The sequence below is a fragment of the Trachurus japonicus genome, chromosome 12 (assembly GCF_045865225.1).
Source record: "Trachurus japonicus isolate A0001 chromosome 12, Traja_1.0".
Lineage (NCBI taxonomy): Eukaryota > Metazoa > Chordata > Actinopteri > Carangiformes > Carangidae > Trachurus > Trachurus japonicus.
In genome coordinates this window covers 23,466,016-23,490,519 of record NC_140918.1, presented here as the reverse complement: position 1 = coordinate 23,490,519, position 24,504 = coordinate 23,466,016, and the positions used below count along the sequence as shown (strand labels likewise).

General features: G+C 43.3%; 1 protein-coding gene across 4 annotated transcripts in view; it reads right to left on the bottom strand.

Moving 5' to 3' along the window:
* rxraa (retinoid X receptor, alpha a) overlaps positions 1-24,504 on the bottom strand; it is a 111,712-nt gene that overhangs the window by 39,053 nt on the left and 48,155 nt on the right. For 2 of the 4 annotated variants that reach the window (XM_085793872.1, XM_085793874.1), the window contains exon 3: positions 4,437-4,675. In XM_085793872.1, the coding sequence (XP_085649998.1) occupies positions 4,437-4,675 (239 nt within the window). Of the gene's footprint in view, positions 1-4,427; positions 4,676-24,504 lie in introns of all 4 variants that reach the window. The other 2 variants (XM_085793871.1, XM_085793873.1) reach the window with 1 other exon arrangement.

The window sequence follows — 24,504 nt, the reverse complement described above, 5'->3', positions numbered from 1 at the left end:
GACCCTAACCTAAACACAACATACCCAAAAGCGGCGGATGACATCAGCACCGCCGCTCATTTATAACTAATTAAGAACGTGTTCCATTTCTTGTAAAACATTTACACCTTTTTCATATTAGTGTTTCTTCTGAGTCTCACTCCAAAAACACTCCAGCTTTATATGTATTTGTAAGCCATGTCGAGAGACACTGGAGGCCTGTTGTAGGTTTAGGATTCTCAGGGAAGGTTTTTTTTTTTCTCGGTGGGAGCCAGAGGGGTGCAGACGGAACCGCAAAATGGAAAAATGGGAATCGGCAGTGGCGCGGCGATAAAGATCCCCATTTTCTGCGAGACAAAAAAAAAAAACACAACAACAGCCAGACAACTTTGGCCATTGTCATTCAAAGTGTAAAATGTGTTCCAACCTCTCTGTTTAATCTCTTCAAGCTGCTTGAAGAGTTGCGGCGTCTGTGATGGAGGGATGGTCTTCATTGTCAGTGAGTTCAAGCCCGCAGACGTGACCGTCGGTGGGTCTGATCATAGCTGTGGCCTGGCGGCGCCCCCAGATCAGATACCCGGGGAGATGTCTCGCTGTTCCTCCCTTCGTATAACTCATACAACAAGCCTTATAATTGCAAAACCACTGAATGAAAGTATGCATTTTGCATTATGGGTAAATTATTATATATATCCTGTCAAAATGTATTTGCTCAGAGTGTATGCGTGTCCCTCTGTGGAACAATGCAGATGCTTTTCTGCTATTCAACAATATACACATGAGATAACTGGGATGCACAGAATAGATGCAGCTAACTCAAGAATTTCCCAGCGGGTAAAAAAAAAAAAAAAAAAAAAAGAATAAAAGAAAAAGCACAGCCACAGTATGTCAGTGTGTCTGGCTGTTTGGGACTGAACTGAAGGGGAAGCACTGTTGTTGGAGATGTAAGAATTGGCTGATGATAAAGGACCGTCTCCCTCTTTACATGTGGTTTGGCTTTTAGAGGACACAAGATTCCAGTAAGAATAGGACTTTTGTTCATCCCGTCCCCCGGCTTTCATCAACTTGTCATTTACATCTTTGATGTAGAGGATGTTCAAGGCCCATTCTTTTTGGTTTGAACCATTTTTATTGGAAAGTACAGTTTTTATTGTCTTTTTGTGAGAAAACATTTTCACCTCGATTTTTATAATGTTGAGCTCTAAACGTTATGGTTTAAGCTCCATGATGATACTGATTATTGCTGATAGTGGAAAACAAGTTGTTCTAGCGATGAGAACAGCACAACATGTAAGAGAAGAAATAAAAAAAAAAAAGAAACACAAGGAGCAACTATTGTGTTATTTCATGATCATTAGGAAGAAAACCATTTATTATATGCAAAATCTGTGTGGTCACGCGTATGTGAGTTTACAGTGAGCGTGTGTGAGTTCAGATGTGTGTGTGTGTGCGGGGGGTTAGCAAAGGTGGGGGTCTTGTAATGGGCTCTGGGCGGTTAAGTAGGGGAAGCGGCTGAGCTGTGACCTCGTTCCAGTCAACTGCTCATGAAAACAGCAAGTCAGCCGAGTGTTAAGAGCAAGTGGCATACGCCGTCTGACTCAAATCACGTCTCATCAAAAGTGCCGCGCCTCACGACCACAGGGCCCTGCCACCATCTTTAACCTCTTAGCCACACCACTCTCACATCAAACTGCCGTTCTCCACCCTCACTCAGCAACAGTCGGCTCAGTTACGCAAATGTTAATGGTTAAAAGCTCAAATCCTCAGACGTGATGATCTGTCACATTTAGGGCCGGACACTGTTACTGTGTCTGACTTTGAGTCATTTAGATTTGACATTTTAAGAGATATTTTTTCTTGAATAAAATGGCAACACTTCATTTCATATACTGTATATAAACATTTAAACATGCTGCATGAGCAATTGGGTGCCAAGATCATGCATTAATTAACACTTGATCTTAACTACAATGTACTGTGCTATTAACTATTTACTACTTGTTTTAACCAGCTTACTTTATAGGCAGACTTGGAGTTACATGTTATAAATAAAACAAATGTTCATTTCAATTTTGTTTTAATGCAATCAATGCTCATCCTTATTCTGAATGATCATAATGCTGCTTACTTGTGATGTTGCTAAAAGAGGAGTACATGGTCACAGGCTGAACTGTTTTTCTGCACCGGCATTCATCACCAACATCAGACTAAGCTGCTGAATGCTGCGCCACCAGTGAAAGAGAGTTAGTTGTACATGACAGATTTAGTTGTACTCCGGAGCCTTCAGGCCGTACCTGCTCTTACAATTGCCGATATCGGCGAGGACAAAAAAACAAGTATATTTATCCACAAAAACAGTTTCAAGGTCACTAGTGAAACTGCTGCCGCAGATTCAAGACAGACTAAGTTGATTCAACTGCAACGTTTGTTACCTAAACATCCAACCTGCATACAAAGTGTGACGCTCCGGGACAGAAACAGTGGAGAGGAGATGAAAAGTGTGGGAATTAAAAAGTGCAGAAGAATCTGAAAGAGAGGGGGAAGTGGGCTTTCTAGCAATGAAAGATTCTGGCCGCTTTCTGAAAGTGCCCCTAATCCACTCTTAACTCCATTACATGTGGGACACTTTCGTTCAGAAGGCGCTGATAAGCCCAACAATAGTGAGGAGAGCCCATTCCAAATAGCATCACATTGCCAATGCACTTTAACACAATTATTAACAAACACAAAAAAGGGCAACCACTGCATTTTGGGGGGAAACAATTTCAATTTTAGATATGGCTCCAGACGGAAACTGGGACACTGCAGGCTTTGATGTCTTAATTGTGTGAGTGTGTGTGTGTGCGAGTGTGTGTGTGTTGTGTGTATTTAATACCAAAGAAACCAAGGCTTATTGATGGAACAAAACCAACACAGAGAGAGGTAGAGGAAATGGAGACGATGTGAAAGAGACAAGGAATTAAACAACAACAAAAGGGAAAATAAAGAGGGAAATGGGACAGTAACAGAGAGTAGTTGAATGAAGGGACAGAGAAGAAAGCAAGATATGATGGGAGGGAGAGAGAGAGAGAGAGAGAGAGAGAGAGAGAGAGAGAGAGGGGGATAAAATGCCTCAGTTATAGAAGAAAGAGTGACAGAGCTGAAGTGCTGTGGAATCCCAGCTGAATAGGCCTTGATTAACTGTGGCATGAGGTCAAAGCAGGGCCTCAGTGTGCTGGGGCCTGGCAAAGGCAAAAATGTGTGTGTGTGTAATTGTAAGAAACTCTAATTTGCACGTCTTAGACATATGAACATGGAGACATGATACACAGCAGTCTGTGTGGTTGGGTTTTTACTAGGTTGAGAGTAAATCATACAAACGCCTCCTGTTACCAGGCTGCTGAACATGTCTCTGAATGTGACAAGCAGCTTTTTACATTTGTCAGTTATTTAAATGAGTGTTTAAACAGAGAAGTGCACAGCTACTCTCAGGCAGGCACATGCAGGACTGCAACAAGATCAATTAGCCAACAGACATAATTAATGAGCATTAAAGGTACTGATAGGTGTTTTAGTTTTCTCCTTGCTGGCTTTTTCTCCCCTGCCAGTATTTTTGCAAAGCTAAGCTAATTATCTTGTGGCTACACTACATTTTTCATGACCAGACATAGAAACAGTATCGTTCTTCTCATCCAGCTCTCAGTAAATTAGGTTGTTTCCCCAAAAAGTCGAACTATTCCTTCTTCTCAAAATATCGAAATGCAACATCGCAGTGCGGGAGCTGCGACTGTATATATTTGAGTGCAGCTAAAGTGTGTCACAACACACCACAGATGAGGCATTGAGGTGCTGCAGAGTAGAGATGCCTGAGCCAACAGATCATATTCTCCAGATGGAGGGGGACATGCTTGTTTGGTACAAGACCCAACAAAAACATGACTTTTTTTTGGTTTTTTACAGTTTAAATGAAATGCAAAAATGACGATCCCAACTAAAACTTCGACTCATTGCAATTGCAATATCTGCCAAAAATAATTGCAATATGATTTTCATTTTTTTGCATATCGTTCAGCCCTATTAAGCACCGTTACATGAGAAATACATCACAGACGACCCTGTTAAGACTTTGGCTGCCTGGCTTAAATTCAAACAAATCAGACATCAATAATCCACAAATGTAAGGAGAAATGGAAAAATAAATATTGTTGATGCTCACACTCCTGCCACCTGGTGCAAAACTGTAATCTAGATGCTTTACCACGTGAATGCATGACACGTGATAACATCTCTCAAACAAACTTTTGTGTGTTTCCCACAATTGCCTCATTAAATCCAATGTCATGCTCTATACAGAGCAAATAACCTTGAACACATATTTTCGCATGCTGTCATTTCATACAATGGTGCATGCATGTGTGTTCATGTGTGTGTGTGTGTGTGTGCGGCTGCATATTTTTGAAATCTGTCACAGGCCTTACCTGGGGGCTGACACTGGGGCCGTAGCCCATGCCCGGCGAGTTCATGGAGTGAGGGCCCATGGGCGAGCTGATGACGGAGAAGGGCGAGGCCATGCCATTCATGGGTGAACTGAGCGTGCTGATGGGAGAGTGGAGGGAGCCAGAGGGCCCCATGGACGTCGGGCTGAGAAGAGACGGGTGCATTCCCCGGTGGGATGTGGGCGAGCCCAGGGGTGAGGAGGTCATCTGGCCTGAAGAGTCTGTTTAGAGACAGAGAGAGAAAAATATAAAGGGAAGGACGTTAGAATGAAAGGCTATAATCTCAGTGAGGACAGAGTGGCACATTTTGTCACTGGTATCTGTTATGACTCATGACGATAAAATAACAGAGCAAATGTCTCTACCTCATGCACCACAAGACTTCATTTCAACATATAATGTGTGAAACCTTTATTCTTCACGCGCACATTTGAATTTTTAAAAACAAATTCACACTCTTAAGTTTTTCTCGTCCAAATCCGTTGGCACCGAGATTTCAGCACATCTGGCTAAGTGTGAAAGCCGTTGTTGAATCTGAGCTCCGTCCAGGAAAATTGACATTTCAGCAAAAACACATGACACAATTAAATCTGGTGATAGCTTGAGGAAAAAAAAAAGACACAAGAGTGAATAGAGGCTTTCTATCTCATGGGTCTGTCGCTCAAACTGAAGAGTTAACCTCTTCACAAGTGCTTCCCTACGGGATCTACCAGCACAGGATGTATATCTATAATGCATGTGGCTGATGAGTGGGGTTATTGGCTCAGGAAGTAACTGTACTTTCCTAGAAGTGACGTTACTATACAGCTAAACTGCAAATCCGCTCTATAGGAAACATTATTGCTGGCTGGATTATGTAAAGAGGCAACATTTTTTTTTAATGAATAAAGCACCGGAATTGCTTGGAGGTGGATTGAGGTGGATGGCAGGGTGCAACGTGCACAACTGTCACACCAGAGACCAGGGTTCGCTCCCAGAGTCTCAGCTGCCGTTTAGACAACAGGAGCATTTTAGTTCAATCGTAGGAAAAGACTGTTTTTTGGTAAATGTAAATAAACACGTTGTGTCTGACGTCACTGAACTATTTCTGTAAGAAAACCCTCACATCACATCTTTCCTCGGCTTTAACCAGGAGCTGTGAGGAGTCTAAACAGAGGAATATTGTACTGTAAAAACTCACTGTTCACTGATGCTGTGGTCATTACATAAGGAATATTAATGTTTAATATGCAACTGTCACACTTTTGCTGCTGAATTTTAATTGTCTATGAATTAATTTTCTAGGAGAGAGGCCGACAAATTCTAAAAAGCGAGAATGAAGTCAGAGAGTGTGATAAAGGATAAAGTCGTGTGTAGAGGCGCTCGCGTTCCTTCTCCCTGTGACTCCCAGTCTCTCTACTCTTTACCTCGTATGAGCGGGCCATCTTCCCATCAGCTGTCAACGCAGAGGATATGAGACGGACGGGAGTGAGAGCGGAGACGGAGGATACTGCAGTGTGTCGCTGAGAATCTGGCACCGGGGTTGTGTCTGCGCTCATAACAACTCCCTCGCTCCTGTCCCGCCTTTCAACGCCGCCCTTTCATAGCCTTCATTTATGATCATGTCTGTCTTTGCTGCCGCTGTCCCTCTGCTACTTCCATCTAATCTGTATATCACAGGAAGGACTGATCCACTCGCCTCACACCTGCGTTTCAAACTTTACTTCCAAAGAGAGAAGAGTTGCAAACTGACCAGATTGTTGATAAGCTGTCTACAACAGGGGTGTCAAACTCATTTTAGTTCAGGGGCTACAGTACATACAGCACAATTTGATCTCAAGTTGGCCAGACCAGTAAAATGACAGCATTATAACCTATAAATAATAAGAACTCAAAAGTGTTCTCTTTGTTTCAGTGCAAATAAATACAATAAAAAAAATACAATATTAAAGGGACTATGAGGCGTTTTGGAAAGCTAAGTGTTTTCACACTACATTTCCCATGAGCCTCCGTGCGCAGTCCGCGCACGGTGAAATTCTTGGACCGGCGCAAAACGGACAAAAGTGAAAGCATTTGCCAAGAATGTTTTTATTAATCAAGAACTAAAGTCGGAGGTTCGAAGACGATCAGATAACGTCGTAGTTCCGACCATAAACGATGCCAACTAGCGATCCGGCAGCGTTTTTCCCATGACCCGCCGGGCAGCGTCCAGGAAACCGAAACCAGGAAATGCTGGGCAAGCCAACCACTAAATAATAATATCAAAATAACTATAAAGACAAAAAGATATATTTATCAAAAATGAACCCATTAACAAGTGTGGGTAACGTAGATTCATCCACATTAAAGCAGAAGTAAGTGGTCCGGTCGTTTTCGCTAATGCTGCGTTCCAGGCAGGCTTTTGAAATCGTAAATTACAGCTTCAAGTCACAACTTACGACTTTGTAGTGTTCCAGGCAACCCACTCGTGTTTTTCCGACCTGTTTTACCGGTGAAAGTCACTATAACGGCCACTCGTAACTTCCGACCGGTGAACTCGTACCAGATCGAACTGGTACCACTTCACGGTCGGAAAAATACGAGTTTCCTTGAACGCACCATAACAGTCCTCGTCCCTACGTCGCCACATTCACGGCGTTCCTTGGCTGCACACACAGCCCTGCATGCCGTTCTCTCTCCTCATTGGATAAAAACTGTAGGATACGATAAATGTTTTCTCTTCGGCTCAGAGCAGAGCAGAGGGACTGACAGACCCGTGTTTCAGTCCAAACACTCTATGTAAGTGATTGCTGTCGGAAGATATAACTATTTAAGACTTATATTAACACAAATATATCACTTACTTCTGCTTTAATATGAGACTCTTTTATAACCAAATACAAACTCCTCGTACCTTTAAGATGTTTACAAATGTTTATGAACAACCTGAAATTTCTCAATTAAAATATGTGCATTTTCAACAATATTATGCCTCTTCTATATGTAACTTTCCCACTTGGCAAATTCATCCCACAGGCCGGATTGGACCCTCTGGTGGGACGATTTTGGCCAGCGGGCCATATGTTTGACACCCCTGGTCTACAATAATGAGACAGCTTTTCTTGCAATGTAAAAAACTGAATACATTTTGATTTCATGCTGTTTGGCTTTGGGTTTAATCAATAAAATAACTGGCATGTGAATCAGCAATGAAAATGCAGCATAACTGTTTTATGTCTATCTTTGCAGCACTCTGATGCTGAATGAAATGACAGTGTAGAGAGCAGAATAAAGGGCTCATTACATTTTTCAAGCAGTAAAAAGACACTCCCACATTCTTATTTTATATCTCAACTGTTTCTCCCCTCCAGTTTTCGGTGACATTTAAAATACCGTACAGCCGGCTGGAACAATTTATTCAAAACACTCTCTCACTCTGCAGCTGACATAAGACAGCTTAGGTTCACTAGTCTGTTGTCCTCACATACCCTCCTTTTATACCCTGTCCTATTTTGACACCACAACTTTGCTCTCTCTGCAGCGGGGACACGGACTCGTTACGTAATAAGTGAGAGAGTGCAGCTTGTCCATCACACTCTGTCCACGTTTCATAAGTGACCAGGTTCCTCTTGTTTCCGCACAGTGGAATAAAACTGATGGACGGCTCAATTAGCCCACGGAGCAGAGCGAGGCGGCCAGTTCACGGCAGTTTTTTCCTGGATCGCTCCGTCTCTGTCCTCGCTGACTTCACTGTAACTTTTGTGCGTATGCGTGTTGAGTGTGTTCTCTATAGTGTGTCATCATGAATGCATAAGTAAAATTTTAAAAAATAATAATAATGGGGGGGGGGGGGGGATTCATTGCGCCCTTCTCCCTGCATCAGCAATCCTCGGAGCAACAACCTCGCTGCCAGCTGAGCCAAGCCAAACACTTCCTGCACATCCTGCCTGCCTCACGAGCACTTCCTGTGAGCACACACACACACGCACACACTCACATAGACACACACATGCCCCCTCCCTCCATCCTTTCGAAAACAAACACACATCCTCCTTAATAAAGGGCTAACAACAGCTCTGAATCTAGCTGCATTAGTTCTGTGTTTAATCCTCCGACTGATACCCCTTGAGCTTATATTCCTCTGATTACGTTTTTTTTTTCTTTTTTTCCTAAAATGCGCCCACACACATAATTCCTGAAAAAAATAATATAAATAAATAAAAGCTCTCCCTGAGCCAGCAATTCCCATAACCCTTCTCCAATTGGGTTTTAATTCAGGCAGATAAAGCGAGCTGTGGTATTAGGGCTGCCAATCTGCCATTGTAGGTCTCAGCAGGGGGGAGCTCAGCTGACAAGAGTCCCAGCAAGGCCCCACCTCGAGGGAGATGACAGAGACAGGCTGGGAGGTAGATCGGCCTGTTTATGTCTCTTTCTCTCCCATTCATTCCTAATGTCTCTCCTCCCTGCACCTTATTTTTGGAAGGGAGGAATAAGCAGAGCAGAACATTAACTGAAAAATCTCCAAAATCCTCTCTGATGTTCTTTTTCCAGATGTAGCCATGTGCTCATATCGTACGTGAATGGTCTTATTTGGGCAAAGCTCCCCGAACATATACATATCTCACAGCGAGATGTGTGTGTGTGTGTGTGTTTGCATGTCAGTGTGTGTGTGTGTGTGTTTATTCTTGTTGGAGTTGGGTTGCCAGTGTAGGATTACAGCGGGATGAAAAGGACTCTGTCCTAATCCTCCCCGGAGAGGAGAGGAGAGGAGAGGAGAGGAGAGGAGAGGAGAGGAGAGGAGAGGAGAGGAGAGGAGAGGAGAGGAGAGGAGGAGAGGAGGAGAGAGAAGAGGAGAGAGGAGAGAAGAAACAAGCAGGGAATAGGAGGGAAGAGGGAGAGGATGAGAAAAAACAAATAGAGGCAAGAAAAAAGGAGAGTGGAGAGGAAACAAGGAGAAGAAAGGAAAGAGGAAACAGAGAAGAACAGAAAAAAGGAAAGTCAGAACAAGAAAGTAAAGGAACAGACAAGCTGACAGACAATCTGAGAAAATGAAAGAAAACAGAGCGCAATGAGGAGTTCTGTTTCACTGCCTCTCTTCATATACCTGATTTCATATCAACCTGTTGAACTGGAACATGACACATGTTTTACAAGCGGCCTTGAGAAAACATTGCAAGCTCTGGCAACCGTTTGTACTAGGGCTACCTGCAAAAAGCATAAAATAAACATGCTTACTAGATTAGATAAGAGTGTATACAGAGCAAATTGGATGAGTAAGGGCAGCGTAAGGGAGGAGGGGGGCGAGGGGATAAAAAAAAATTCTGGAGCATCCAACAAGTGAGTGGCCGTTGTCCAGGTTTTCCTTTACGCCAATACACATAAAGGAACGCCAATGCACATAAATGTTTGGACGGCGGCTGCAGGAGTTGAGAGGTGCATCTGAGTGCCTCTGCCTGTCCATTGGCTTTTATCACTGGGCAGCAAAAAGCACAGCTGACAGCTACAAATAAGCAAATTAGGGCCTATCTGACTGGAAGGAGTAGACAGAGTTCTGCACTTATCACTTCCGTGCTGCACACACGCATCTCCGATTTCTAAACAACGCTTCCATCCCTTGCTCTTTTGCCTTCTTTTTTTTTCCTTCCCTCTTTTGTTCTGCTGCTGGGTGTGATCACATCGAGGAAATATTCCAGTTTGTGTTCTGGCTGGTGGTGCGTATTATAACAAGGTAAAATTTGATAAATGGATGATTGATATAACAATGGGTGATGAGATGAGACGGAAAACAGTTGTGTGACGTTCCTTGAAACATCCCATGTTTGTGTGATAATATTCTACTGGCTGATCTGTCGTGTTGTGATTAATGACAGTCCTCTCTGGAAAAAACGACATCTTCCTTTATTCCTTCAGCAGCCAAGGATGAAATAGCACAAATTATCGGTGGCAGGTGCGGTCTTGGTATTATATGATTTACAGGTAAGTCTAACATGTTTAAAGAGAGGATATAATCCTCTTGAAGGAACTTTTAAGCCACTAAAAACTCAAATTACCACCTCATGGTTATGTGCCTCTGCCATTCAGTAGTTAACAGGAAATATGGTTACTATCTCCTCTATCTACGTAGGTTATAGCATTAAATAATGGCCAGATGTGTTTTTGTAGCACATTATCGTGTCACAGCGAAGTTGTTTTCACTAAACTGTTTCATAATTAGCACAGGAATTTGTGAGTCACATCCAAACATGCTCTGACCTTTAACCTCCAAATTCGAATCAGTTTACCCACAAGTCCAAGTGAATGATTGTGCCAGATGTAATGAACTTCCTTCAAAGCCTTCCGGCATTCATTTAAGGTGAGGCAACACCATTGTGACCTTGACTTTTCACTTCTGCCTATCAGTGTATAAAGGGTTGCCTAATTATTAAAGGGATAGTTCACCCAAAATTAAAATTTCACTCATTATCTACTCACCCTCATTTCGACTAAGGGCTGGGAGAAGTTTCAGAGTCCTCCGTGCCTTCTCTGAGTTACGGGGGGGAGGGGGGGGGGGGGGTCTGTGCAGCAGTATTTGTCCATATAATGGTTGTGAAAGGGGCTCACTTTTCTTCGTCCAAAAAGACACACCAAAAAACATCCAAATACCTCCACACTGCTCGTCTGTAATGTCCCTCTTGTATTGAAGCCCCAACATGAGAAATTGTTCCGAAAAAAATTAAATAAGTCTATATTTTAAGCTTGTTTGTAGCGGAAGCTCCCAGTGTCTCAGTTCACTGCTCTTCCTGTGTGACCGGCGGAACAATTTCTCATGTCGGGGCTTCAATACAAGAGGGACATTACAGACGAGCACTATGGAGGTATTTGGATGATTTTGGTGTGTCTTTTTGGACGAAGAAAAGTGAGCACCATTCACAACCACAAATACTGCTGCGCGGACCCCCCCGTAACTCAGAGAAGGCACGGAGGACTTTCTTTCGGGTGAGTAGATAATGAGTGAAATTTGAATTTTGGGTGAACTATCCCTTTAAGGTTTCCCTTGAGGAGTTTCACAGTGATCCTGATCTTGACCTTTGAACTCAGTTCATCCTTGTATCAATTGAAAGTGAAATTTGAAGAAAATTCTCCTGAATTGCTACCCTAGTTATCCAAGCAGAAACTCCGAAAACATACTGCCTGTGTTGGCTGACGCTGAGATGGAGGCGTCAAAGACTTTGCGAGGAAGGTTTGTGTGAATCATAGGACATATAAAGTATCTGACTTAAATGCCAGAAGCTACAGTTACTGTGCAGTCTTCACCTGTGTTACACAGGAAGGTGTAAGATATCAGGAAACGCTCATGTGACTCATTTTTGGAAAAGTCAAATGAGTCAAAAAGGAGTTGTTTTGAGAGGAAGTGACAATTTGTTTTGTCATTTGAGGACCCGGCAGAGAGGAAGAGGAGCCTGATGTGAGGTCTTTATAGTGCCACTGAGTCACTGATATCTTATTTGTTATAGGGGAGAGTATATCCTGAAGGAACACAGCGGAGCGCGCGCTGTCAGCTGCAGAGCTGCTGGTGAAAGTGACAGATTGAGGGCCGAGACGGCCACTGTAACACAAACCTACACAACACCCCATAACTCTCTCATTCTTTTCATCTGCCGTCTTTACCAACAGCTGCTGGTTGGCTCATTCATCAGTTTCCTAAGGGCTCCCTCACCTTCATTGTTACCGTGGGCTCAATACAATAAGTTTAACAATCATCGCTGGCTGGTGTGTGGCATTCGGGATCAGAAGCATGTGCCTATGCATAAGCAGACAGATGCTCGTTTTTCACTCTGTGGCTAACTCTCCTCCTCTATTATTCATCTTCTAGTGCCACAGTGGAGATTTAGTGGATCACAAGGGCGTGGGATGCAGCAAAAACAGCGAGGGAGCGCTCATAAATCTCACTAAATCTCATACTTTACGTCCAGTTGCTGTTTTGCCTATAAATCTTGATGCTCGTGACAGTTGAAAGGCAAAAAATAAATAAAAAAAATGATAAAGCTTTAGGTAGTTTGTGCTCACATAATGATGCATACAGCAGTGCAAGCTTTAGGTTAATACTGCTATAGCTTCTGTCCAATCCCAAACTCTCCTGAGACTTGGCTGGATTGTTCACTACAGCACACACACACACACACACACACATGAGCACACATGCTGTCTCCGTCCAGATCCTTGCACAAACAATGGGTTTTTCTATACCACCCTGCTGGCAGCGGCTCGCCGGAGGGATGATGGCATTGGTGAGACAGCGGCCAGGAAAAAAATGATCATTTCATGGATTGACTTTGGCGTAATTGAAGCAGTCATGAGTCACTTGCACCTACTCGGCGGCGCATTAGCAAACTGCGGTTCCTCTCACTGAGAAAAACTGGATGAGGCTGTGGCCTGACAACAATAACGCAACCGCCTCCTCCTCCTCCTCCTCCTCCTCCCCAGCACCACCCGTCCTGCCCCTCCTCTCTGTTGATTTGAGACGAAAAGCTGACTTTTTTTTTCATTATTATTATTCACCGAGATGTTTTAGGAGAGGCAGGTGAGTCAGTTTTTGAAGTGCACAGAGCACCACAGCACAGTGTGGATGAAACGCTAGTCATTAGCATTTCTCCGGATGTGTTCTGAGGAAAAGATTCAACTAAAAACCCAAGAGATTTAGTCGGTTGCGTAAAAACCCAGAGCCCCAAAAATAACACAGGAGTTGGTCTAACAGCTTCATTTTTAGAGTTTTTACCGCTGATGTCTATATCACCATGACGACAGCAGGCTGATGTTTTACTCAGTCTTCCTTGAAGCTGTGTGCGTCTCTATGTGTGTTTCGACAAAGCCATGATTATTAATGAACTTATTGTCATCATCGCACTTTCAATCGCTGATTAAAATTAAGTGCTAAAGTCAACATGTTTTGAGTGTGGCACGTGGGTGTGTGCGTGTGTGTGTGTGTGTGTGTGTGTGCTCATTAATCAGAGAGTGTGTCCCTACTGTCGTCCACAAAACAAACAGGTCCAAACAGTAAATATTCCTGTCTGATGTGTTTACTCTGTGGATAGGGGAGAGGTAGTGGGAGTGTGTGTGTGTGTGTGTGTGTGTGTGTGTGTGTTTAAGATGGATGGGAGTTTGTGCAGTCCTGTCAGCATGATGACTGGTGACCAGAGTTACATTAGCAGTGTGCTTTTTCATGAAATCAAAACATTTTTGATAATTTAAAGTTATTTTTATACTTGTTCTCCCACTAAACTGTCAGAAAACAAAACAAAAAGCATCTTTGCTATTTTGCAATGAACAGAATGATGTTTTTATACCACTTTCCATAACAACGATCTAAAAACCTAAAGCAATTTGAAGATAATGGGACTTGTTAAGGCTGCAACCAGTGAAAAATTACTGATGATTCATTCTCTGCATTCTTAAATTAAATCTGCTGCTCAGGAATGACTAAAAAAATAGGACATAAGTTAATTTACAATTATACTTAATTGTATATCCATATTGCCGTCATATTTGAGTGTGGCACATTTAAAGATTTTAAGAGGTCAGCAACTTGTCCATCTGAAAACACAGGTACTGTGACTGCCATTAGCATATTTCTACCAATTGATCCCATCTGACATCTACCTATTTATTTTTCTTAAGGAAAAAATCTTTTATTTTTTTCTTTTGAATACCTAATGAGGCATAATCCCTATAGACAATCACCCAAATCACAATGTTAAAGTGCCTGGTTATTATAGGAATTATTGGGTTTTCTGTATAATAACAGTGTCATGTCTTGAGCCTGTACAATGCACACAATACTACTGAATACAAACAAATTGTATAAGTCTCAGTTTTTCCCTCATAGTGAACCAAGGTCTTCTGCAGTGTCTCTTTGTGCTTTCACTGTGGCTGTGTTAAAGCAGAAGTAAGGTGAATGTTTGTGTTAATATAAGTCTTAAATAGTTATATCATCTGACAGCAATCACTTCTATAGAGTGTTTGGTCTGAAACACGGGTCTGTCAGTCACTCTGCTCTGAGCCCAGGAGAAAACTTTCCTTGTATCCTACAACCTTTATCCAATGAGGAGAGAGAACGGCATAAAGGGGCGGTCCTCTCTGTGTGTGCAGCCAAGGGATGCGCCTGAATGTGGTGACGTACAGTAGGGACGAGGGCGGGGACTGCTAACTCCATCGACTGACAAGAAGTTAGCCAAAACCACCGGATCACTTACTTCTGCTTAAGTGAGTTGGGGAAGCACAATAAATAAAAACATTTGTTTTTCTTTCTGTATATTTTTTCATGTGGCCAGTTTTCAACAGAGCTGTTGAAATGGACACTTGTGAGTGGGTGGTGACTTCACAAGGGTTTATATCGTATTTTGTCAGAATGAACAACAACCATAAGGTCGCCTCTTAACTTGAATGTCAACCTGCGAGTGATCGGAGCTACTTTACGAGGTGATGCAGAATACATCTAAGAAGAAATGAGCAGCTGCAGCTGCAGCCACATTTGATCAAAACCTTTGAAACATGTAACTATGCAAAGGTCATCGCAGCTTTATTAAATGCACATGGGAGGCTTGACAAAAACATGGGGTTAGCCTAGTTCTTAGTCATTTGCCCCAAACTTTCATTACTTGTAATCCCACATTCTCATTACACAGAGCGAGGCGAATGAGACGGAAGGTGCAAAAAGCCACATAGTGATGAGGGTGTCTGCTTTAACAGGAACTCCTTTCATGATAAGATACGATCAGAGAGAGCAGCTGCAACGACACAGTAGCTGGATCTTTGTGACAGCTCTAATCAAAAGTATCCGTGCCTTCTTCTCCTTCACTGTCTGACTGTTTCTGCCCCTATCTGTTGGCACCCATGATCCCACTTGACGACTTAAAAAACGGTCTAAATGTGCGATTAGTGGCAGAAAAGAACCAAAACAGGCCACCCGTAATTTCACAGTAGGTGGGCCGCTAACAACCATCATTTGATACACTGTGTTGATATAACCCGATTCTTTTTTATGCCTGCTGAAACAACTGCCCTCATTAAAGACTTAATTCTTTCCCTCCCACCTCCCACATTTTACTCTTTTTTGTCTCTTACAGTACATGCTCCCTTTATTTTCTTCCCCATTTCAAATAATTTCCCTGATAGCGCGTGGATGAGAGCCGGCTCCTGAGGCACGCCGGTGCCCTCAGTGACTCCGAAGTGTCTGAAGAGGCCGTGGAGCTGCGGCTGGCTGTGGCTAGGTGCCAGCTAAGCCACAGATTACTGGCGCTATTGCTAACTGTGCCCCGACAGCCAACACTCTGATCTGCTGATATGGCCTAATTGTTCTCTTTAGCTGAGCGGTGATATAGCATCTCTCCCTGGGAGCTCAGAGCCGGGGCCACCAGCTGGCTTTGTCGGAGCAGAGCTGTGCAAAGATGAGGCTGAAACCATGTTACTATAAGAGTAATAGCAGCCTGGAAGTACTTCAGAGTGAAGTATCCGACATACTACTTGTCATGTTTGAGCTTAACTCCTTTGACAAGACTGATCTGAAAGAATTTGGAGAGATGCCAGAAGCTATGTTAGTGTGCAACATACTGAACATACAGATACAGAGGACATATCGATGATTCACTTGTGGGAGTGGTTCAGAACTTTCTGTTGATGTTTTTTTTTCTCCCTGATTTGAAAATAGTGGTGTCCAACAAAAAGGTGAAACTTTTTACAGACACATTTTAAGCCCATATAATAGTATGTAGATGCAGGTATAGGCTATGGATGACAAGAGCTCTATCTAGTAAGGGTGGTGATGAAACAAAGTCTTCTATTATTATATCATACACAGAGGCCACTCAATGTTCTTAAGAGAAAGAAAGGAAGAATAAAGAATAGGACTAAAAAGCATAATAAGCAGTGGCTGCAAAACTTTGTTCTAGGCATCTGCACCAACACTATTACTGTGTTGTAAATAGTTGAAGATAATAAAGTTCCAATATCTGGCTCCATTCATAGGAGTCATCTGGTGAAATATGAGTTTTCATAGAGTTGAAGTGCTTTACAGAAGGTTCTTTCTTTGATTGCATAATCAGATTGAGGTTCCCTAGATGGCCTCAGAGCAGAGGGGGGGTCTCCACCAGAGGTATCACCTATTATGGTTTATTTGGACTCCAACTCTTCACCCGTCTCTACTCAAAAGAACAAATACATATTTTGCCACATCTGATATTTTCAAGAGGGCATTAAGTGCAGAGTAACACACAAGATACAAGAAAACAAAACAAAAAAAAACATACTACAGAGCTGAGGTAATATACAGATGAATAATAGCCAGCATGGTGAATGCATCACACTGACTTGTCCTCTGGTTGGGAGCTTATGCCATGAGCAACAACTGACAATAGCAGTTGATCAAAGGCATAGCATGGAGTGATAATTACCAGCGCAGCCTGCAGAGCAGCCGACAGGAGGGGAAGATTACATTTGCAACTGATGCTCCAAGGCTCTGTTTGAGGGTCCATTACCTTTTCAGTAACATGACAGCTTAGCAAGGAGCAGGGGAACAATAAGGTAATAAACTCCAGGATGTTAAAGAACAACAAGATTTTTTTTTTTTTGAGTATAGCCTCAACCAGGTGAAATACAGACTTTGGTGGAGTGATTTCTGAAGCCTGCAGACTGACGGTCGTGTGAAAGCTTCGGCTTGGTAACCCCTGCTATTATAGTAAATGAGTTGGTTTGCTTTCTGAATTATAGATTTGAATATATTAAATTAAAATTGAAAGTACGATATTTATATTCTTGAGGCCCTCTGTGCAGTTATGTCTGAAACTGGTGTGTGAATCCAAGAACTGGGGGAATGAAAGGCAGCCAGGAAGCTATGATTCATCAAGCTTCCTCTTTTGTTGCGCCCTGAGATAAAAATCACAACACAGGCCCTTATCTGGCTCACTCACTGCCAAAAGCACACTTGAAGGCACATGGCTGAGCATATACAGTACATGTACGCACACACACACACACACACACACACACACACACACACACACACACACAGACATACACGCTGTGATAATAAAATAACTGCAAAACACAAGATTCAGCATAATTTTAACAACAACAGCTGCAAAGAATCTGATACCTGCTTTTGATTACTTTAATGTTTTTTTTGTCAGATCCGTTTTCATAACTATGACAAAATGAAACCGGGCATGGTGATGCATTACTGATCCGGTGCTACAGTGTCAAGTCAATATCACACATATACTGAAATGAAAAGGGACTAAATAATGCTTTGCAGAAAGGTAGGGGGAGAAAAACACATTCAAAATGGAAAACGTCAGTGTTAAGTGGCTTATAAGATATTTTTGCAGATGTGGACAAGAACAGTTCTACAGACAAAGACCGGTCAGTCTTTCCAAAGCCTTTCTCTGCCACATGCAATTACTCAAACAGGCTATAGTTCTCGCAATAAGTCAAATGTATCAAAAGACCGGAATTATGGAGATTTTTACCGACCTACGTGGACTTGCATTGCAAATTTCAATTAGCTGTCTGAACCCAGCAACCACTAGCCTGTAATAGGTGAGGAAATACAGCATGTATCTCATAAAATTAATGCTAGGTGACACATTTTTTGCAGTATGGTCTCCACTGTTGGATATATTGACCAGGCCGAGAGCGCCGGTAATAGACATGTAAATGAAGCGGAGGAAAAACAGCCACCCATGGGGAGGAGCGGGTAAGAAATGAGTCTACAAGGTGTGTCCTCTCGCTTTCTTAGTACGTCGTTGTGACTCACCAGTAATAAAGCCATCAGTCTGCCCAGATTAATTATGCCAATTACTAAGGAGGAAGAACAAACTGTTCCTTCCCTCTGCTGACACCAGGAAGAGGAATTTGCCACTTGAGGACTCGCTCCGAGGCGGCGGATGATTGACAGCTTCCATTTGTACAGAGGAAACACTGAAACACATCAGAAGTCGAACACTGTGTGTGTGTGTGATCCTGGACAACACTTGCATTGGGCCCAAGGCAGATGTTGGTGAATACGGCTCCCCCATGCAGGATTGCAGCCCATAAAAAAAACGCTAACTGTTCTCTTACACAAAGATGGACATGTTTAAATGTGATAACAAATCATTTTCAATTTGACTCAGATGAGGCAAAAAAGGAGCAGGTTCACATTTTGGGTCACAGAAGTAATATCAGCGCCTTTTTTCAGTGGGAAGCTGGAATTTATTGACTACATTACAAGCCTTTGAGACCCCCCCCCCCCCTCTCTCTGACTTTCATTTTTTTCTCCCCCCTCTCTGATTATTATTCTTTTGTTCTAGGCTGTGAGGTGCTGGTCTGTTTGTAATGAAATCCAAATGGAGTATAGGGTCTGGCTCCCGGCCTTGAGCTGGAGTTGCACCCCTACCCACACCCCCCCCTCCCCCAAACCACCACCACCACCACTTCTTTCTCCTTCTCCCTCTTGGGAACGAGCCTGAGATAAAGGGAAACAGGAGGATGGGCAGAGACAGATTGATCGATAGATGAACATGCAGAAAGAGAGATAGGGAGATTTATAGACCGATAAGAGAGATTCAACAACCGGGGGGGGGGGGGGTGGGAAGGAGAAGGAGGAAAACGACGCGCGAGAAAGTCTGTGAGAGAAAGCTGCAGATCATGGGGGCCAGTCAGAGGGAATAAGGAGGGGGGGGGGGATTTCGGCAGTGATGGGAAACTATGTGTGTACGTGCTGCAGGAAGAGGCCTCGCGAGCTGGGGGGAACACACGCGCCTCGATACAAGGGGTGGAGGGGTAGAGGGGTGTGGGGGGGGGGGGTCTATGTCCTGAAGTGTGTGTGTGTGTGTGTGTTCTGTTTGTGATTGTCACTGGAGGAGTGTACTTTGGATCGGTGAGTCAACTCGCAGCAAACAAATAACACAAAAATCCTGCGGGGTGGAGCGACGCCGTATCCAAGATAAATAAACAAAATGAAAATATGGCTGCATTGACTGATGAGATCCGACCTTAACGGCCACCCGGCCCCGCAGCCCTCCAACCCCCCCCACCACCACCCCTCTAGCCAGATTGCACACAGACAGTCTGTCCAGTACACACAAAATCAATTAACTTTTGGCCCACTATCAGCAAAATAAGTCACATGGACAACTCAAACAGCTTAAGTCAACAGTGTAACCGTACTCCACTGAACACTCGGCCTCTAATGTATATTTCATGGACAGTTTCAGCGAGCTCCTAACTCACACTCGGAAAAGTTCATCCCACCTCACTTTGGTGTTTTATGGAGTCCTACAGTACAAGTCAGACTTTCTTTCAACAAGCCTGTTTTGTCCAGTCAATAGGACAATAGTTGCAAAGTGGCAAAACCAACCAACCTTTAAAAAATAGGTTGGTTGGTTTTGCCACTTTGCAACTATTGTCCTATTGACTGGACAACTATTTCTTGGTTTCCCTCATCAAACTCATCAAATACACAACCCGACAACTCCAAAACGCTGTTGTGGACAAGTTGTGACCTGCACAATCACCACGCTATGAGATAATAATGGAACGTTAGGAAACTGAGCCGTTTTCGAGGTAAATACAGGGTAAATACAGAGTCTGCTCGCTGAAAAACTGTCCCTGAACGCAACACGCATCAGCAGTTTTGCATGAATTTCCCTCTAAAACAGCTCCGTCTCGTAACGTTGTGTTATTATCTCATAGCGTGGTGAATGTGCAGGTCACAACTTGTCCACGACAGCGTTTTGGAGTTGTTGGATTGTGTATTATGAGTTTAATGAGGGAAACCAAGAAATTCCCTCAGCCTCCATAGCATAGCCCTGAGCAGCCTGCTGCTGCGCTCCACCGTTCTAATAACAGCTTACACCGACAATTAAAGGTAACGAACCTACCGCTATGACTATAGCGATTATGGCAATGGGCCAATTTGCCAAAATGTTGAACTATCCCTTTAAATGATCAATAGATCATCATCATTACATCCATCAGCTTGTTGTCGAGAATTATCTAATTGAAGTGAACATCTGTACAAGACAGAACAGGCCAGAAAGCCGCACTGGATTAAAAAAAAAAATGACAAGGTTTTTTTCAGTGCATATTTTGGTTCCCTGCATCTGCTGCTGAGTCTTTGCTGCCAGAGAAGAATCATCACCGCTGATTTAAAGTGTCTGAGCCTGCAGAGATGATTTCCAGGAAGGTGTCAGATCAAACATGGTTCTCTGGTGAATAACCACTGTAGGTCATTCTTTAGGGGGTTGGAGGCTTTTTCTATTCTTTTTTTTTTTTGAGGGAGGGGGTTGCAAAAGCAGTCAAGTGAAGTGTCATGAGTATCGGCAGCCTCTTAAGTGGAGCTAGTATCTATGTGGATGAGAGCCTGTGGATGTATGTCTCTTTATCTCTCTGGTTTTCTTGCGCTCACGTTTAATTTCCCCCCACCCCCTCCCATTCCTCTCCTCTGTCCCTGTTTCTTTCGGTTTCTTTCCACATCTTTCCTACTGCTCCTCAGAGGGACTCCCCAGAGGTGGAGGATAATCCCAGTTTGGAGCAGCGAGTCTTTCATGTCCTGGGAAGACACACTAGCGAGAGAGTTGCCAGCTCCCTTTCCTCTGTGCAGATACCTGCATCAGCTTGGCGTCTCTCCCTGCTCCCTCTCTCTCCCTATACTCTTCTTGTGTTTTCACCCATTCTTATGTTCCTCTTTCATTACGGAGACCCATTGGTTCTGCCGAGGACGTGACGAACGCTACTAGCTTGTGTTTAGACTCAACACAAACACCGGGGAGTCGATCCATCTCCAGGTGTTGGGAGTTCAACAGCAGCGCTAACTGCTGCTTCGCTCTCGTCGTATGCTCTGGGTAATTGTGAGGAGCCCCACTAGGAAGGTTGCTTCAGCGGAGTGTGCAGTAGATTCCCAATGCAAAACATTCCGGCTGGAGAAACAGTTGGACTCGAGCCCTTGTGAAAGACATTTTCAGTTTTTAAAACAAGTTAACTCAATGAAACCTTAACAGCTTGTCCATACGCCTAACCTCTTACCTCCAATTACCTTTAAATCAATTGTGGACCTGACCCACAGCCTGACTTCTACCCTTAAATAACATTCTTACATTTACCTCACTCAGTTACAAGTCCTATAATAAACAGGGACCTCCTTATTTAACCACAACAGTATACACTTAAAAATGAACTGCTCAGCTATTGCTCATCTGACTGCAACTCGTGATTTTCACTTCCTTTGGATATTGACATGGAGTGACTTTTTCTATATGGTGAATTTGTTTGCGAAACACAATTAAGAGGTGCTAAAGGTGCAAGTAACTGATTTTAAAGTTCACTGTTGTTGACCACCTAGCCTTGGCTAGCACTGCAGGTCATGTTATTCCACCACACCAAACTCGCTGAGGCTGCAAAGCAACACATGGAAGACTGTCATTGGCTGCAATCAGCAGACAAGCTATCTATAGTAATGTTTGTGTGATTCATCTTAAAGGGATAGTTTAACATTTTGGCAAATTGGCCCATTGCCATAATCCCTATAGTCATAGCAGTAGGTTCGTTACCTTTAATTGTCGGTGCAAGCTATTTTTAGAACGGCGGAGCAGAGCCGTGAGCTGCTCAGAGCTACGCTATGGAGGCTAATGGGATTTCTTGGTTTCCCTCATCAAACTCATCAAATACACAATCCAACAACTCCACAACGCTCTGGTGGACAAGTTGTGAGCTGCACATTCACCACGCTATGAGATAATAACGGAATGTTAAGAGATGGAGTATCAAAAGTATCAAAGTCAAATCGTCCCATCGCCTGCCTCTAATTGTAAATACCGAGATGGTGAAATCACACAAACAAACACACCATCAGAACACATACTGAATCATGCATGCATACCATTGCTCCTACATTTAGTCAAAGCTAATCTATCATATGGAAGCAGACATGACATGAACTCATTGAACTCTTAACATGAACTCATTGAACTTTTTCATATGGATGAAAAAGTTGAATGTATTTGATCATGTCAGCAACGCTCAGCTGTAAATACAAACACAGGCAAAGCTTTCACACTTTTAAAAGGCAACAAAATGAGTCATTCTCTCAGAGTCTGACTGCTAAACAATGATCCCTCAGTCCTATCAAATGCTTTGCCTTGCTGCAGGGAACTTTTTTTCCGATGATGCAATGACACAACGCACATTTGCTGTGACATTTGTGCTGGGAAAGTCATTTCTGGAAGGTCCGTTCCCCAGCGATAAAATCCATATTTCTTCTTGCTTGTGCCTCTCCTGGTCTGGATGCCCATGAATTACGTGTTGGGGTTGGCTTCGCGACAGCGGCCAAATAAAGTGGGTGTTATGATTGGCATGGACAGCCACGCTTGAGAGAAACAGGTGTTGTTCATTGGCTCGCACCGATGTGCCCATAGCCGCGGAGCCGCTGCCATTGGTGGAGGGAGGACACCACCGCTCTGGAAGGAAGCTCGCTTGATGGCTGGCATGTTTGTGGGCACGGGGTTGGCCTGGGGGGAGGGAGGGCAGGGGGTTGTGGGGGGGGGGGGGTTGATGGGGGTTGCCGCGGAGAACAGACCACCTGGATCACGGGCCTCAAAGGCCGGCCTGACAGAGTCAATCTGAACAACAGTGAACAGAAGACAGCCAGTCTGCTGACTTCCCCTCTCTCGCATTTTCACTGGCAGCTTTCCAACAAACACATGCTGTCCAGCAAGACTTTCAAAAGGAGCTTCAGCTCGGGTTTTTCCACCAACCTAAGGGGGATTTTTTTTTTCTGTGTGTGTGTTTGGCTCTACCCAGTGAAAAGAGAACGTAGATTAAAAGGTTTCAAAAACACCAAGAATAGTCAAGACTCATTACTATTGAGAACAAGGCTAAAAGGACAGTGATGTGATGATGCACTTGAGAATAATACATCACTCTTGAAGAGAATAGGGTTGCAATCTTTAAATTATTATGAAAGAAAAGCATGAACCTCTTTTGTGCAGCGCTCACTTCCTTTGTTAGTCTCCCTCAGGGATCGAACCGAGGGAAAATACAGCAGTTTGACCTTTTTATGCGTTTTTAAATCCAAGTTTGGTCCTGATTGGATAATGGATAAAAGATGGATGATGATGAATGTCATTCAAAAAGTCTGAATGCGTTTCAGAAGAAGCTTCCAGTTGCATCTGCTCCAAATTAAGAGGGAGTTTTTTTTTGTTTTTGCTTTAGCCAGTGTAAAGAGGAAGTAGATTAGGAGGATTGAAAAGACCAATAATCTTTGTTACACTTTTTTATCTTATTGTGTTTGGTTGGAATTATAATGCTCAAGAGTGGAGAGATATCTCTGAATCACTTCGGTTTATAATATAGTCCTAAATAACCAATTAAAATCTTAAAGTGGAAAGAATTTCAGCCTGTTTAAAAAAACAAAAACAAAAAAAATTTACTTTGAGAAATTAGTTTATGATTTAAGGCGGATGACATTGTGAGGATCCTTATGTGCTGATGACAAAAAACTACTAGTAGGAGTTTGTGTTTGGAGTGCATAAAGAAGCATGGCGATGTGAAAGAGTTCAGTGTACTCCTGCTGTTGAACATCCACGTGGGCTGTCACACATTTAATTCCTAGCTTCTGTCATCCGCCTCAGTCTCCCACTGCCGTTACACTACGGAGCAAGGCTGACCTGGGCTGACCCAGACATTCGGCCTCTGTCAAGTCTAAGCAAGAGCTTCAGACGTGGTGCAACAGGAGGTATTTCTTCAATCAAGCCCCCCCCCCACATACACACACACACTTTCTCTTCTAATCTTCACCCTTTTTCTTGATATTCCCATCTTTCTATGCTTTGACAAGTTATTTTTCCTGCCCCTGTGACCCTGCATCCTCATCTATGAGGTCATTCAGCCATGACTAACCGCGGTCCTTAGGGTAAAGAGGGTGTGGGATTCCTTTTCTTTTCCTTGCTGCCTCCAAGGGTACTGTGTGGGGAGTAGAGGGGGGGGGCAAGAGAAAACATCCAAACATCAACAGAGGAGAGCGGCTCAGCCAAGTTAGCAAACTAATGGGAGAGGCCACTGACAGATAACTCACATACACAGA